The sequence below is a fragment of the Girardinichthys multiradiatus genome, chromosome 5 (assembly GCF_021462225.1).
Source record: "Girardinichthys multiradiatus isolate DD_20200921_A chromosome 5, DD_fGirMul_XY1, whole genome shotgun sequence".
Lineage (NCBI taxonomy): Eukaryota > Metazoa > Chordata > Actinopteri > Cyprinodontiformes > Goodeidae > Girardinichthys > Girardinichthys multiradiatus.
Window position 1 is genome coordinate 19,118,750 of NC_061798.1, and position 16,816 is coordinate 19,135,565.

Below are 16,816 nucleotides of genomic sequence, written 5' to 3' on the forward strand. Positions count from 1 at the left end.
TACGAATACTTTTGCAGGGCTTCTATTTTTGGAACCTCGTTTTAACAAAGACATCAGGAAACCCACAGGTTTCGTTAAATAATAAATTCACTTTCGCTTTTTTAATAATTAGAGGTTGTATATCAGGCATGTTTGCTCAGTAAACATTGCTGTTAATTGAGACTTGAGTCATCAGTACTGAAGGAAACCAAATATGCCAGCAAAAGCGATGATTGTAAGGAGAACAGAGAGACTGGAGTATAGACAGAGTCTTTATTCTGAATAAATTAATGTTTAAGGTGGAATACAAGGGTCAGAGTAGTCACAGCATATGATAGGAGCAGGAGGAGTGCTTGGCCTGTATCATAGTCTGTCATCACATCGTGTCCACCGGCTTTTAAAACTGAGAGACTGCCTTTCAGCAGATGATTGATGGTATTTGTATATACACATTCCTGACGAGGCATAAACCCAGGTCTACACCTTTCCATTCTCCTCCAGCTGGTTGCACAGGAGAGGTAGCCAACAAGCCCAGATTCTTAATTCACCGGGTTGGTGTCATGTATCACAAAAAATAAGACTTATACAAATTAAAGGGGTCTCCTTGAGGGGTTGGGAGTGTGTGCTTAGAAGCTGAACTTTTTGATCTCATCATACAGCACCAGCACAAAGGCACCACCCATGCCTCTGATCACATTGGACCAGGCACCCTTGAAAAAGGCCCGTCCTCCCTCGTCTTTCAGGATCTTCTTCCAGCAGTCAATTGTGCCCTTGTACATAATATCAGCTGCGGGATTTTAAACATCATTAATATCCATATACTGGTGCATAATGCACCAATTACGATTATGCTTAAGAAGAAGAACCACTCACCTCCTTTACGGCCGGACTGCATCATCATGCGACGTCTGACGGTGTCGAAGGGATACGAGATGATACCTGCTGCAGCTGTCACAGTCTGGGCGATCATCCAGCTGACAAAGATGTGGGTGTTCTTGGGATCTGGCAGCATGCCTAAATGAGGAAAGTCAAAGCATTTAAAATGCACAAAAACTGAATAGTGGGACATCACAGTATTGGCCTTTTTGTGATATGGGTCATATGGGCAATACCCCTTGGCGGCATGAGAAGGGGAGGTATGCAACTACCTGATAAAAAAAAAAAATCTGTTTCACCTTGAACAAGTTTTCTCTTGCTTCAATGCATTTGCAGTCTATGTATAGTTGGCGCCCCCTGCCTGCTGAATTAGGAAATTAATTGTAGACTAATTAATATGGTTTGTGCGGGACTGCACAGCATTTTATCCCTGGTGTCTGAATAAGAGGCTCGCCCTTCTTTATTGTAACACCACTGCACCTCAATTTGTGTCGACCAGGTTTGTTTGCGCACCTTTTGCTGTGTCGAAGCATCCGAAGTAAGCCGCTCTGTAGATGATGATGCCCTGCACCGACACGTTGAAACCGAGATAAAGACCCTTGAGGCCATCGGTTTTGAATATCTTGGCAATGCAGTTTCCGAGTCCGGTGAACTCCCTCTCTGCTGGGCCCTTGCCGATGTCGGCAGCCAGCCTCGTCCTGGCAAAGTCGAGAGGGTAGACGAAGCAGAGCGAAGTGGCCCCAGCGGCACCGCCGGACGCCAGGTTCCCAGCAAAGTAACGCCAGAACTGTGTCTTCTGATCCACGCCACCGAGGAAGATCTTCTTGTACTTGTCTTTGAAGGCGAAGTTCAAGGCTTGGGTAGGGAAGTAACGGATCACGTTGGCCAGGTTGCCTCTCCAGAATGACACGAAGCCCTGCTCCTTCGGGATTCTAACAACACAGTCAATAATTCCTTTGTACTGCATCTCAGCGGTGATCTGTTTGCTGGCATGCTGCACCTATAAGGGAGAAAACCAAGACGCTGCTTTACACCTGATGTGTTTTCAGGAGAAGTGTAAAAAAAAAAGTAAAACGAACAATTTGTCATTTTGACCTTTTCATGAAAGATGTGTAATATCCTTCAGCTTGCCAGACATTATCTAGTTTAGTTTGCCCAGCAGTCTAAAAGGCAAATCCCAGTCACTTGACACTTCACTGCATATTGAATTACAGCTTTTAGGTTAAATTTAGCAATTCTGTTCCACTGAATATTACTGTGGCCATATGCTGTAAGTATAAATGTAATTAGGAAACATTGACCTAACACCCCGAACAAGTGCTATAACTGATTTATTTTGATCCCACATCATTATACCTTCCCACCATCCTTGTGCGTAAAATGATCTCCATGTTTACGCTCTCACGTGCCCATTGCCTTTACGCACGAGATCGTTTGAACCCTTTTCATGCATAACTGAATTTCTCTTACAAATTAATTTCCATGTACATTTTTATTGCTTATCAGCGATCCTCGGATCACGCACACTTAACGCACAAAACACGACACGACCAACCGCTGGTTCAGTGCGGTTACCTGCAGCAGCAGCTTGACTCTCTCAATAGGAGCAACAGCTGTTTTGGAGATGGCAGCGGCAATACCGCCAGCCAAAAAGTCCTTCATGAAACTAATCACCGCGTCCGACATGGCTGGTTGATTTCAAGAGCAGTCCTCCTTCTCTACTCGGCTGTTTCAAGCTCGACCCAAGATCCTCAAGGAAACCTTACGCCCTTCCAAGTGGACGAGGCACCCTCTCAGCTGTTTCTTATATATGAAGGCCGTCTATCGCGAGAGGTTTGAGTGATGGATTTGCAGTTTGTCGAACGGATGAACGAGGCTGAAAAAATATCCGAGGTTGAAGTTCAGGTCGTTCGCCATATTTCTGGATCCAGAGGGGTCGGCCTAAGCCGGGGACGTTTAAAGGACACATCCTGAGTTGGCAGATAACTATTAAAATAAAATGAGGTGTTAAATACTGGTTGCTGATCATTTATCTATCTATCTATCTATCTACTAGTCATTCATTCATCTATCCATCTATCCATCCATCCACAACAAAGAGTTTATTCATTTAGAATATAAAGGTGCCTCTCGGTGCTAAACACAAATTGCTGCTTTGCAAAACACTCTTATGTGTTTGTGCATATATATATATATATATATATATATATATATATATATATATATATATATATATATATATATATATATATATATATATATATATGTACATACAGATCCCTTTAATACATTAGAATACTATTGAAAAGTTAATTTATTTCTGTAACTCCATTTACTAAGTGAAACACATTGTATTAATTAATTACACACAGACTGATATCTTCAAGCCTTTATTTCTCTTAATTATGATGATTTTCTGCTAACAGATAATGAAAACATGGCATTCAAGATTAGAATTTTACAGCAGACAAATGAAAAACATTTTTAACACAGAAATGTGGGCTTAATGAAAGTGTGTGTAATACCTGTTTAAATGTTATTTTCAATAATTACTTTCATTCTGACAATTAGTATAAGTGTTCCAATAAAGCTCATTGGAATGCATATTCTAATTTAGAAATATGTAAATTGGAATCTGCATTTTATATATGATTGGTTTTATATATGAGCAAATCATGGCCTAACTAAGTATTGTTACACTGAAACTGTCCCGGAGTCACATATCCTCCTCATTAGGTTTTTTGTGTTATGCTTCAAGCAATTTGGTATAAGTTCACAAATGTCAACAAAATCTCTGCATTAAATTACAATGCAATCAGCTACAAAGAGAAACACCTCACAATACAATTTTCACCGTTAGAGAAAATAAGCTAAAATCTTGAAAATATACGTTGAGCTCTTTTAAACAAATAATATCAAAACCTTCCTGTGTCACTGCAGAAACCACTAGATGGCGCCAATCGACTATGTGAATTCCTTGAAAATAAACCCAAATAAACCTGATTGACTAGATTGAGGTCAGAGCTTTCGGGTTCTTGCTGATGAAGGTACGCTTTTTGTATTTGCTATGGTTTTGACCTTATAACTGAACAACACTGGAGCAAAATGTATGGTGACATTGTCTTTATGTCACAAAAGTGCAATTTCAATTCTACCCTTCCTTTTGTGTTCTCCCAGACTGTTAAAGTGTTGTCTGATTTTCCATGACAGCTGACACTTTATTTGATGAAAGATGTTACAGTCAGTCAGTCATTTTCTATACCGCTTCTTCCATAGTGGGTCGCGGTGAAGCTGGTGCCTATCTCCAGCAGTCTATGGGCGGGAGTTGGGGTACACCCTGGACAGGTCGCCAGTCCATCGCAGGGCAACACACAAACAACCACGCACACACTCATTCACACACCTAAGGGCAATTTAGGGATGTTACAACTGACAGCAAATTATCCTGAGAAACTGAATTATGAACCCTGAAAACCTCTTTGACAAGGTGACTGAATAAGGTAAAGAGGTGTCCTATGAAATAGTGTAATTTAGACTGCCGGACACAACAGATAAATACATATGTCAAACTACAGCGCATACCTTGACTTTATAAAATGTAACCATTAATTTTTGTCTTTTCTCTGTGTAGAATGTGTTAGTGTTTTTAGGCTTTATGGTTCTTTGTTATTTTTTGTTATTGAAGTTTTCTATTCTCCTTTTATTTTATCAATAGATTTAGGTGACTGAGAGTAGATGGACTGTTTGGGTAGGGTTTCAGAATACCTTTATGTTTGAATATACTGTACATACACAGGAGTAATTCATTTAGGGAAACCTGTTTAAGAGCCTGTTAACACAAATAGTAAGTCAGCCACTCAGGCATCAAGATATGACGACTTGCTGAAGTTCAAACCAAGCATCACAATAAGGTATATGCGGGATTTAGGTCATTTTAAATTAGCAGAAGCCCACCGAGGTGCCGCTCTAGTCAGACACCGAGACTTCAGTTTTCACAGGTTCACATAGATAGGACTGTTACTGATTGAAAAAATGTTGTCTGCTCCAATGTGTCTTAATCTCAGCTGCAACAGTCAGTTGTTAAGGTCACAATTTGGCATAAACAACATGGACCCGTCCTGTTTAGAAATAATGGTTCATGCTGCTGGTGGTGTGATAATTGTGTAGGGGTTATCTTCTTGGGACACTTTGAACCTCTTAATAGCAAATTGTCCTCATTTAACCACCCCAGTCTATCTGAGTACAGTTACTGACCATGTCCATCCCATTACAATTTACATCCCTTTCAAAGTGTATCCATCTTCTGATGGCTGCTTCCAGCAGGATAATAGACCATTTCCAGAAGCTTGATTCATCTCAAACCTATTTCCTGAACATGACAATTAGTTCACTGTGCTCCAGATGCCTCCACAATCAGCAGACCTTAGAGCAACAGAGCATCTTTTGCGATGTGATGAAAAGGGACATATCCATTGCAGATGTAGAGTTGACACATCAAACTGTGTGATGCTATCATGTAGAGCAAAATCTCTGAAAAATGCTTCTGAAACTTTGGGCCCCAACCAGTACTGGCAGGGTGTGTCTAATAAAGGGATTTAATGTTGTACAGTTTCAGGATTTATTTAAATGTAATTTGTTCTACTGTTTTTATTAATAATTTAATCAAAGTAATATATAAAATAATGTTTGAAACCTGTAGATATAAAAGGCATGGCATTAGCTTGGCTGGATTTGGGTTTTTTAATTCTAAAACAGATATAAAACAATCTATAAATTTAGTTTTTATACAATAAATTTTGCCTCATATTGTCTCATAGTTCGGCTTTGTCAATAGTTTTGTAGAGCTTTAGCTCAAACTGTACTGCTGCTCCTGTTTTGGCTGTGGATCAAACTGGTTTCATACTGAAATGTATAAATAACTCAGTAGGGGGCGACATAGAGTTGAGTAATCATCAGGAGGGTCCCTGATCTCCCCAGAGAGTAAATGTGGTACCCAATAAAACAGGTGCTTTTCCTCACTTACTTACCATATAACAATAACAATTAATTCAGCACTTTACTTGTTCCCCAAAGAGAGACATTTTTAAGTAGCTCCAGGCTGAGGGGTCAGAGGGTCAGGCTTAGCTTCAGAACGGCAGCCCCAGAGCTGGTTACGAGTTCAGCACCTGCATCAAAAGTGATATGCTGTGCAGCTTAATACATGGAGCTTTAATACTTAGCTTATTAAAATGACTCAAAAATGCTGCATGTCTAATCTGAGTTAACTGTATCTTACCACTAACAGTAACTATCAGTTGGGGTTGTCTTTATAAATATACATCAAATCATATAAACTTTTATCAGCAAATTAATAAATTGTGTTTTTTAAAGGTATTTATTTTTCTTTATCGTTTCAGGGTCAAAGCAAAGTAAAATCATCAACTATAAAAACTATGTGACAAGATCTGGTAATAATATCAGAGGTAAATTTACTCAGTATTATTGTCTAAGCAAATGTGGATGCTATGTTTAATGCCGTCAGCCTTCAATTATAATCTAAATCTGATCTTGATTATTTAAAGTTGTTGCCCGGTAACCCCAGATCTTCAGGATCGAAGGAGGGGTCATGGTGTGGTTGGGTTGAGCTTGGATTTGCATTTTGAGTATGAAGAGCTGCAGGTGTCAGACAGTTAGCCCTACCAGCACAGACACACACATACAGACAACCGTTACGCATCACTCACACACACCAATACAGTCACTGATATTATCAGTTTAGAAAATCAACTGTGACAAGCTTTTTTTTTAGTCTCTAGAGTTAAAAAACAGATTATAAATGTCTGATTCTGTTAAAAACCATTAAAAAAAGGATAAACACACATGCATGGACTGTTGGGTTCTTTTGAATTTGTTGTGCAACTTTTATTAAAGAAAAAAACAAACAAAATTAAAGTTTTTTTTTTTTTTTATGTTTACTAAATACACTGATCAAAAAAATAAAGGGAACACTCAAATAACACATCCTTGATCTGAATGAATGAAATATTCTTATTGAATACTTTGTTCTGTACAAAGTTGAATCTGCTGACAACAAAATCACACAAAAATCATCAATGGAAATCAAATTTATTAACCAATGGAGGCCTGGATTTGGAGTCACACACAAAATTAAAGTGGAAACACACACTACAGGCTGATCCAACTTTGATGTAATGTCTTAAAAACAAGTCAAAATGAGGCTCAGTATTGTGTATGACCTCCCTACAATGCCTGGGCATGCTCCTGATGAGACGGTGGATGGTCTCCTGAGGGATCTTCTCCCAGACCTGGACTAAAGCATCCGCCAACTCCTGGACAGTCTGTGGTGCAACGTGACGTTGGTGGATGGAGCGAGACATGATGTCCCAGATGTGCTCAATCAGATTCAGGTCTGGGGATCGGGCGGGCCAGTCCATAGCTTCAACGTCTTCATCTTGCAGGAACTGCTGACACACTCCAGTCACATGAGGTCTAGCATTGTCCTGCCTTAGGAGGATCCCAGGGCCAACATATGGTCTCACAAAGGGTCTGAGGATCTCATCTCGGTACCTAATGGCAGTCAGGCTACCTCTGGCGAGCACATGGAGGACCATGTGGCCCTCCAAAGAAATGCCACCCCACACCATTACTGACCCACTGCCAAACCGGTCATGCTGAAGGATGTTACAGGCAGCAGATTGCTCTCCACGGTGTCTCCAGACTGTCACATGTGCTCAGTGTGAACCAGCTTTCATCTGTGAAGAGCACAGGGCGCCAGTGGCAAATTTGCCAATCCTGATGTTCTTTGGCAAATGCCAAGCATCCTCCATGGTGTTGAGCTGTGAGCACAAACCCCATTTGTGGACGTTGGGCCCTCATACCATCCTCATGGAGTGGGTTTCTAACCGTTTGTGCAGACACATGCACATTTGTGGCCTGCTGGAGGTCATTTTGCAGGGCTCTGGCAGTGTTCCTCCTGTTCCTCCTTGCACAAAGGCGGAGGTAGCAGTCCTGCTGCTGTGTTGTTGGCCTCCTCCACGTCTCCTGGTCTACTGGCCTGTCTCCTGGTAGCGCCTCCAGGTTCTGGACACTACGCTGACAGACACAGCAAACCTTCTTGCCACAGCTCGCATTGATGTGCCATCCTGGATGAGCTGCACTACCTGAGCCACTTGTGTGGGTTGTAGAGTCCGTCTCATGCTACCACGAGTATGAAATCACCACCAACATTCAAAAGTGACCAAAACATCATCCAGAAAGCATCGGTACTGAGAAGTGGTCTGTGGTCCCCACCTACAGAACCACTCCTTTATTGAGTGTGTCTTGCTAATCGCTAAAGATTTCCCTCTGTTGTCTATTTCATTTGAACAACAGCTGTGAAATTAATTGTCAATCAGTGTTGCTTCCTAAGTGGACAGTTTGATTTCACAGAAGTTTGATTTACTTTGAGTTATATTGTGTTGTTTAAATGTTCCCTTTATTTTTTTGAGCAGTGTATATACTCCTTATTTTAGAAAGTGCCACAGAAACAGCACAAATGATAGTTCACTTTGTAAAGCCAAACTTCTCCTTTCACCTGAGGAAACTAAATTTGGCATTCACAACAATTTACACTTGCAAGATGATTGAAACAAACAAATGCTGTTACAGTGAACTGAATTTTCCAGCTTGAATGTGATTTTCTTTCATATCTGTCATACTACAACCACAAACTACAATGTATTTTACCTGACTTTATGTGATAGAGCAAAACAAAATAACATGTTAATGTGAAGTGGAAGAAAAAGAATATATTATTTTTAAATTTTAAAAACAGTTTACCAATAACAGTCTGAAATGTGAGTTGTACATAATTTTCTGGGCCCCTTTCCATGATACCCCTAAATAAAATAAAGTGTGATAATCTGCCTTCTGATGACATCTATTTAGTAAACCTCTGTGTAATTCAGTCTGAGTATAAATTCAGCTCTTGTGCTCAACTGTAAACCTATAAAACACTGTGGCTCCAGGCCACCACAGAGCAGATGGGAACACGAACAGAACAAACAACCACGCACGTACACACAGGAAATTTACAGAGACCAATTACCCTAAGATAAATGTTTTTGGACTATGGCAGGAAGACAGAGTACCCAAAGAGAACCTTTGTATTCATAGGGAGAACATGCAGACTCCATGTAGGGGATTCGAATACAAAACTCTTTTTGTTACCAGGCAACAGTGCAAACAACTGTTCCACATTGCATCAACCTTCAGGAACCTCTCCTCTCATCTTTCTGTGCTGTGATTTATTATTACCAAATGACACAAAATAGTCCACACATATCCAGGGGTTGGACAATGAAACAAAAACACCTGGTTTTTGACCACAATAATTTATCAGTATGGTGTAGGGCCTCCTTTTGCGGCCAATACAGCGTCAATTCGTCTTGGGAATGACATATACAAGTCCTGCACAGTGGTCAGAGGGATTTTAAGCCATTCTTCTTCCAGGATAGTGGCCAGGTCACTACGTGATACTGGTGGAGGAAAACGTTTCCTGACTCGCTCCTCCAAAACACCCCAAAGTGGCTCAATAATATTTAGATCTGGTGACTGTGCAGGCCATGGGAGATGTTCAACTTCACTTTCATGTTCATCAAACCAATCTTTCACCAGTCTTGCTGTGGGTATTGGTGCATTGTCATCCTGATACACAGCACCGCCTTCAGGATACAATGTTTGAACCATTGGATGCACATGGTCCTCAAGAATGGTTCGGTAGTCCTTGGCAGTGACGCGCCCATCTAGCACAAGTATTGGGCCAAGGGAATGCCATGATATGGCAGCCCAAACCATCACTGATCCATCCCCATGCTTCACTCTGGGCATGCAACAGTCTGGGTGGTACGCTTCTTTGGGGCTTCTCCACACCATAACTCTCCCGGATGTGGGGAAAACAGTAAAGGTGGACTCATCAGAGAACAATACATGTTTCACATTGTCCACAGACCAAGATTTGCACTCCTTGCACCATTGAAACCGACGTTTGGCATTGGCATGAGTGACCAAAGGTTTGGCTATAGCAGCCCGGCCGTGTATATTGACCCTGTGGAGCTCCCGACGGACAGTTCTGGTAGAAACAGGAGAGTTGAGGTGCACATTTAATTCTGCCGTGATTTGGGCAGCCGTGGTTTTATGTTTTTTGGATACAATCCGGGTTAGCACCCAAACATCCCTTTCAGACAGCTTCCTCTTGCGTCCACAGTTAATCCTGTTGGATGTGGTTCATCCTTCTTGGTGGTATGCTGACATTACCTTGGATACCGTGGCTCTTGATTCATCACAAAGACCTGCTGTCTTAGTCACAAGATGCACCAGCAAGACGTGCACCAACAATTTGTCCTCTTTTGAACTCTGGTATGTCACCCATAATGTTGTGTGCCTTTCAATATTTTGAGCAAAACTGTGCTCTTACCCTGCTAATTGAACCTTCACACTTTGCTCTTACTGGTGCAATGTGCAATCAATGAAGAGTGGCTACCAGGCTGGTCCAATTTAGCCATGAAATCTCCCACACTAAAATGACAGGTGTTTCAGTTTCATTGTCCAACCCCTGTCTATCCACACAGTGAAACATGGTGGAGGGTATCATCAAGTGGGGATGCTTTTCTTCAGCAAGAACAGGGAAATTGATCAGGGTTGATAGGAAGATGGATGGAGTTAAATAAAGGACTATACTGGAAGAAAACATGCTGCGGACTGAAAAATGCTTCAAAATAGATGGGAAATTCATTTTCCAGCCCAGCAACAACAGTAAACATACAGTCAGAGCTACAGTTGGATGATTTAGATAAAAGCATATTAATGGGTTAACGTGTGTGTCTGTGTTGCCCTGCGATGGACTTGCAATCTGTCCACAGTGTACCCCACCTCCCGCCCAATGACTGCTGGAGATAGGCACCAGCTTCCCTGTGACCAACTATGGAATAAGCAGTAGAAAATGACTGACTGACTATATATATATATATATATATATATTTATTTTTTTTTCATTTGCAAATTATGATATCTTCATCACCACAGAAACCAATTGAAAATGTTTGTTCACTCTGAGTTCAACCTCAACAGAAAGTGTGTAAAAGAGCAAACTATAGTTATGTTACTGAAATATCGGGGAATACTGTTAAACCGCTGATTTGACAGGGTCCAAACAGAGAGCCATCAGTCTCCTCACATGTCTCTCGACATTTAAATCTTACCATGTTTATTATCTCCCTTTTTTTAATTATTATTTTTTTGCACTGGTGGCCTTTATTATTTTTTCTAAAAGTGAGCTGGCAGGAATTGGGGAGAGAGAGTGGGGGAGGACATGCAGCAAAGGTCAACGGGGCCGGGACTTGAACCCGTGACAGCTGGATCGAAGACTAAGGCCTTCGTACATAGTTATTCCTGCTACACACAAATACCTTGAAACCAGGAAACTGGATTATCTCTTTCTGAAACATTTACATGCTGTCTAATTGCTAAGACTGAATGGTTTTGAGATGTATCTTTGTTTTTTATGTTAACTGTTCAAAATGTTTGATACAAGATCTAAAACACTGATGGATTTCTGTTTTAATAACTTCTTTGTTTGCATTTTTGTTTTATATGTTAACTAAAGTGTTTGTGTTAGCATTATTCACAGGCTGTGAAAAATAAACCATTATCATCTAAAATTGATGTGTCCCAAATAGTTACCCTTTCTGCTCATCTGTTTGCTTTCCACCAGTTATGCATTGAGTTAGTATGGATGAACCTTTCTTTAAACAAAATCAATCACCTTAATCATCTGTAGCTTAGTCAGTTTTATGCACTCCAATAATTTATGCTCACACACAATAAATGTCACACAAGTTCAGCGAAAAGTAATGTCTTTATATTGTTTTGTGTCTGTGAAATGTGGTTTGAGATTATCTTAAAACCTTGAAAGTAGATTAGAGTTAAAAGGGCCCTAACAGTCTTGATAAATCAATTTGTTTTGTGTGTGTGTGTGTGTGTGTGTGTGTGTGTGTGTGTGTGTGTGTGTGTGTGTGTGTGTGTGTGTGCATTAGTATGTATGACAGTGCATTGCTGACCCTTTGATTGTAGGATAAGTCGCGGTTTGTTGGTCTATCTTGATTTAATGGCCGAAGAGAGGGCCATTTGACCTCTTGACCCTCTTGGGGTGGAACTTCTCCGTGTCCGGAGCTCCTGTCAGTGGGTTAATAAGTAAACGGTTGTTCATGGCCACGCTGAGTAGCCAGACCGGACGACCACCCTATGCTGTCACTCTGCTGTCGGACACCCTTTGCCTTCTCAAAGTGAAGCTTAAATTTAGAATTTAAGCTCAAGTTTGTACAGCTGCTGCTCCAGCTTTCACTGCCATGCAGTGGGAAAGGTTAACTCAACTAATGCTAGAGTGGAAAGCTGTAAACAGAAGTTTTATTTATATCATTTTATGAATTAAAGGACATATTCATTAACATATTTTACTTAATTTATTAGAAATCACTTTATGCCGAGTCAGTGCTTTTACCAATTTGTATTTAGAGCAAGAACATTTCAGTTTTTAAAGTGACTGGTAAAGCCTCCAGTTAACACCTACACAAATTCCCTAATAATTTATGCATTAAACATTTACAACATAAAAAACCTTTATTCAGATTTAGTCTAAAGTACTCCTTCTGCACTGTTGTTAGCTTCATGGCAATCAAGAAGAATTTGTGGTTCTGCATTGAAACAAATCTCTGACGACAAGTATCATTCTCCTCAAATTATTCTTAGTTTATCAGAAATGTCACAGGCTTCTTTTATGTTCCTCGTTTTTGTGTTGGAAAATGCCGCGAAGTAGTTGAAACAATATGGCTCCAACTTGGATCTGTTTTTTATTTTATAGCGCAGAGCAGATCTAAACTGGAAAATAAAAACTTGATTGTTTATTTGGATTTTTTGACTACAGTATTTCTGAATAAACATTTCTAACTAACAAAGGCCACATCAACTAACTGTAACTAGAAAATGTTAGCACTTATCCATCGTTTTCATCATTTTCTATGCCAGCTTAATCCTGGTCAGGATTGCTGGGGAAGGCTAACAGACTAAAAGGCCCAGAGAAAACTGAATAATCTATGAATACAATTTTTAAGCAAGCTTTTGCCTTCACATTTAATTCATATCTCAATTATTTATCGCAGTTTGGGTTTTCAGCATGCTAACTCGTGCAGCCGTTAGCTTAAATATCCTAGCATGCAAAAACAGGTGGATACAGTTTTAGTGTAAATTGTGCATTTTCTATGTGAATAGGTGATTGCAATATTTTACTTCTTTAGAGCTGGGATTGTTTTGCCCATAATCTAAACTTAATTATCTGTTAAAATGGATAAAAACAGTCAGTAACAACTAGTTCTTTTTTCATTTTCTTTCGTTTAATCACTAGTATTTTTAATTATTTCAGTTTCTGTAAAAACCTCGTGAAGTAGTCTAATGATTACTTGTTTATGCAGTATGAGATGCAAATTTAACTTTATTCTTGTGAAATAATAACATCAAATGAAGACAAACGTGAACTTTAAAATTATTGGCATCAATTATGAACATTTTGCAGATAGGGATATCAAGAAAATAAGATACAGTGGTAATGGTACCACTGTAGCTTATAACATAAGAACATAAGACGTTTTTGTGATTGCATGAGGGCTGGTCAGTGATCAGGAGGTTAAAGAAAGTTTTTGTTTAAACCTATTAGCTCAAACTTTAATGTTGCTCTCCTTTCCAAACTTTACGTCCTGTGTTATCTTCTGATCTCCGCTGACTCTGTGTGTGTGACCCACCATGCAAATGGACAGGATCTTGCCCCACATTAAGTCTGCGGCCACAGAAACACAGCTGACAGCGGCCCGTCCCAGTGTGCACTCTGGTTAAAGTGAACAGTGTAATGAATTTTAAACTGCTATAGTAACAGCTCTCAGACATGCGGTTTTAGAGTGTGAGTGGGTGGGCGTGTGTGTGTGCAGTTAGGATTTGCAGTTGTGTTCGTGTATCAGTATGAATGTAGGGGATATGTGCATAAATAGGGGGTGGGGGCTGGGAGTCAGTCCTAAATGTGTGAGTTTATGTGCTGAGGATAAAGACCTAGCAAAGCGGCCTAGCTTAGCTGACAGGTGACAAGGGTTGTTTTCAATGGGGATTTTGTAATACCAACAGTGAGTAAAAAGGCCGGAGAACCAAGAGACCTCTGAAAAGAGAGAAAGAAGACTTTTCTTCTTGCAGTGAAGGAAGACAGAAAGAGCCTAGAAGGCTCCAGAGGACTTAGGGATCCCACTCATCAAACTGCTCCACCGTCTAGTGCACTCATTTTTATTCAAAATGCAGAAATGCTAAATCATTTCAATCGGATTGATCCCCGTGTCAGCGCCTGTGTGGCATTCTCATTCTCTTCCCTCTGTCTTGTCCTCAACTTTGACATATCAGTCAAGCAAGGACAGAGCTGTTACAAAAAGGGTTGATCCACAGGCAGACTAATGGTGAACAAGAGGCATTTTAAACGTTGTTTGTAAAGTTGTGTAAATTAACCAATTCGCTTATTACAAAAACCTTAAAATGTATTTGTAAGTTTCACCAAAGTTAGGTTGAAAAAAAGCCTGCTGTTTCACAGTGTAAAAGTATTTATAGCTCTTGAACCTTTTCACATTTTGTCACTTTAAAACCACAAACTTCCATTTATTTTGCCGTGATTTCATGTGACAGACCTGCATAAGGCATGTTTGTGATGTGTAGGGATAATTATACATAGATGTCAAAATAAATAAATAAAATGTCAAATAAAAATTGGAAAAGTTCAGCATGCATTTCTGTTCAGCCTGAGCCAATACATTGTAGAACCAATGTTCTACAATTACAGCTACAAGGCTGTTGGGGATTGTTTCAACCAGCTTTGCACTTTTAGAGACAAAACTTTTGCCCATTCCTCTTTGCAAATTATCTCAAGCTCAGTCAGATTAGATGGGGAATGTGGAACTCAAATATGAGGACTTGCCACAGTTCTTGAACTGGAGTTAGGTCTGGACTTTGACTGGACCAGTCTAACATGTGAATATGCTTTGTTTTTTATCCTAGCCGCACCACTGTAGCTCTGGTTGTACATGTTTAGGGTCATTGTCCTGCAGGAAGGTAAACCTCAGCCTCTCGTCCTTTGCTGCCTGTGACAAGTTTTCTGCCCGGATTGTTCTGTATTTAGCTCCATCCATCTTCCTGTTAACATCCTCAGTGTCAAATGTCCACCAAATACCAGAGATCATGGGCCACAACCTTTAGTTTAGAAACGCATATAAACTGATATTCTAATAGCTGTGACCTTTGAGCCCTCAGGTGGCTCTGCTTTATGAACAAACCCAGTTTTAAACTGACTTTCAATTATAGACTTTCTTCTGAGATAACGAAGAATATTGACCTGTTTATTGCCAAGCATTACGCTGTATGGTACTTGGTTAATGTCTGTGCAAGTGAAGTGCATTGATATTTTGAAAATTTTGATATAAAATTTTGCACACCCCAGTCAAATTGAGCAAGTGAGACTTTTGTGAGTAAGAAAAGAGACCTTGATAAATAGTTTTTTTATCACACTTCCTATGTCTTAGTCCATAGCTTCCACCTCTAATGTATCCTACAATTCAGCTGAAAAATAAATAACACTGTTAAAGGGTTAAATAATAAAACAGAATGGTTCATTGGTGTGAAAACCCTTAAACCCTTGTGTGTTTATTACTGAATTGCCTTTTGATTAAATTTCAGCATTCAATCTTCTATAGTGGTAGATTGTCTGCATGCAACATCTTGACCTATATTTGCCCACACTCCTTTGTAAGAGATCTAAATCTATAAATCTATATATATTGTGAGGACTTCTCATCCACAGCCCTCTTCAGGTAAGCCCACAGGTTTTCTCTGAGTTTTGATTCTTGACTCTTAATAAGTCATTCGAAAAATATAAATTTCTTTGTGTGTGATCCTTTACAAGGATATTAACCTAAAAAGACTTTAAAAATATTGAAACACAGTTATAGAAATGCATACAGTAGTAATAAGGCCAAAGGTTACTGAAACATACATTGCCATATTAACTGACCTGATGTCAATTACTATGTATTTATGTTTCACAATGTCTGATTGTAAAGTGCCTTCACAAAACAAGCTTGAACTTTTTAACATTCTGTCTTTAATTACATCCCCAGGGTGAAACAGGGTGGTTGTACCTTCATGCTGTGGGGATGCTGTCCTTGAGCAGCAGCAGGCATACTGGTCAGAATTGATGCAAAGATGGATGAAATTATATATTGGAAGAAAACATATTAGAGGCTGAAAATCCCTTTAAACAGGTGCAGAGGTTCACCTCTTATCAGGACAATGACCATGAATATACAGCGAGAGCTACAATAAAATGGCTTGGATCACAGTTCCTAATCCTGGTCTTCAGGACCCACTGTCCTGTATGTTTTACGTGTTTCCTTGCTGCCACACACCTGACTTACATGAGGGGTTGATTAAAGTAGCAATAAAAGCTATTGTTTGTATGTATGTGTGCCACTAGAGGTTGTTGTAGAATGGACGGTTAATGAGTGAGCACTGGAGTTGAGCTTAGATGCAGGGCTATGAGCATGTGTACTGCTAACAGTTAAGTTGTTTAAATAAATCATACTGCCCAGTTTGGTAGGAACATTTGATTCTGAAGTCATTGTGTTCATTCAAGACCAGAATATAATAATTAACAAGTTTATGAAACACTTGTTGGCAGCCTACGCTTGAATCCACTGCAGGGTTCGATTGTTGATGCAGATGTCCCTGCTGTTAATGAAAACTTGTGGAATTTCCAATAACATCGACAATGCTTATCTTGTCAGTTTAAGCATTTATTGCACACCTAGCAGTGCACATGGGGTAATAATCGGAAAAAAAACATGGCTCC

General features: G+C 39.8%; 1 protein-coding gene across 1 annotated transcript; it reads right to left on the minus strand.

Annotated features, from left to right (window-relative positions):
- Positions 1-238: 238 nt before the first annotated feature.
- On the minus strand, positions 239-2,644 carry slc25a4 (solute carrier family 25 member 4). The gene is made up of 4 exons (XM_047365520.1): positions 2,431-2,644; positions 1,369-1,855; positions 853-993; positions 239-766 (listed from the first exon to the last, which is right to left on the minus strand). The coding sequence occupies exons 1-4, from the start codon at positions 2,539-2,541 to the stop codon at positions 606-608; spliced, it is 900 nt and encodes a 299-aa protein (XP_047221476.1). The 5' UTR covers positions 2,542-2,644; the 3' UTR covers positions 239-605.
- Positions 2,645-16,816: the final 14,172 nt, after the last annotated feature.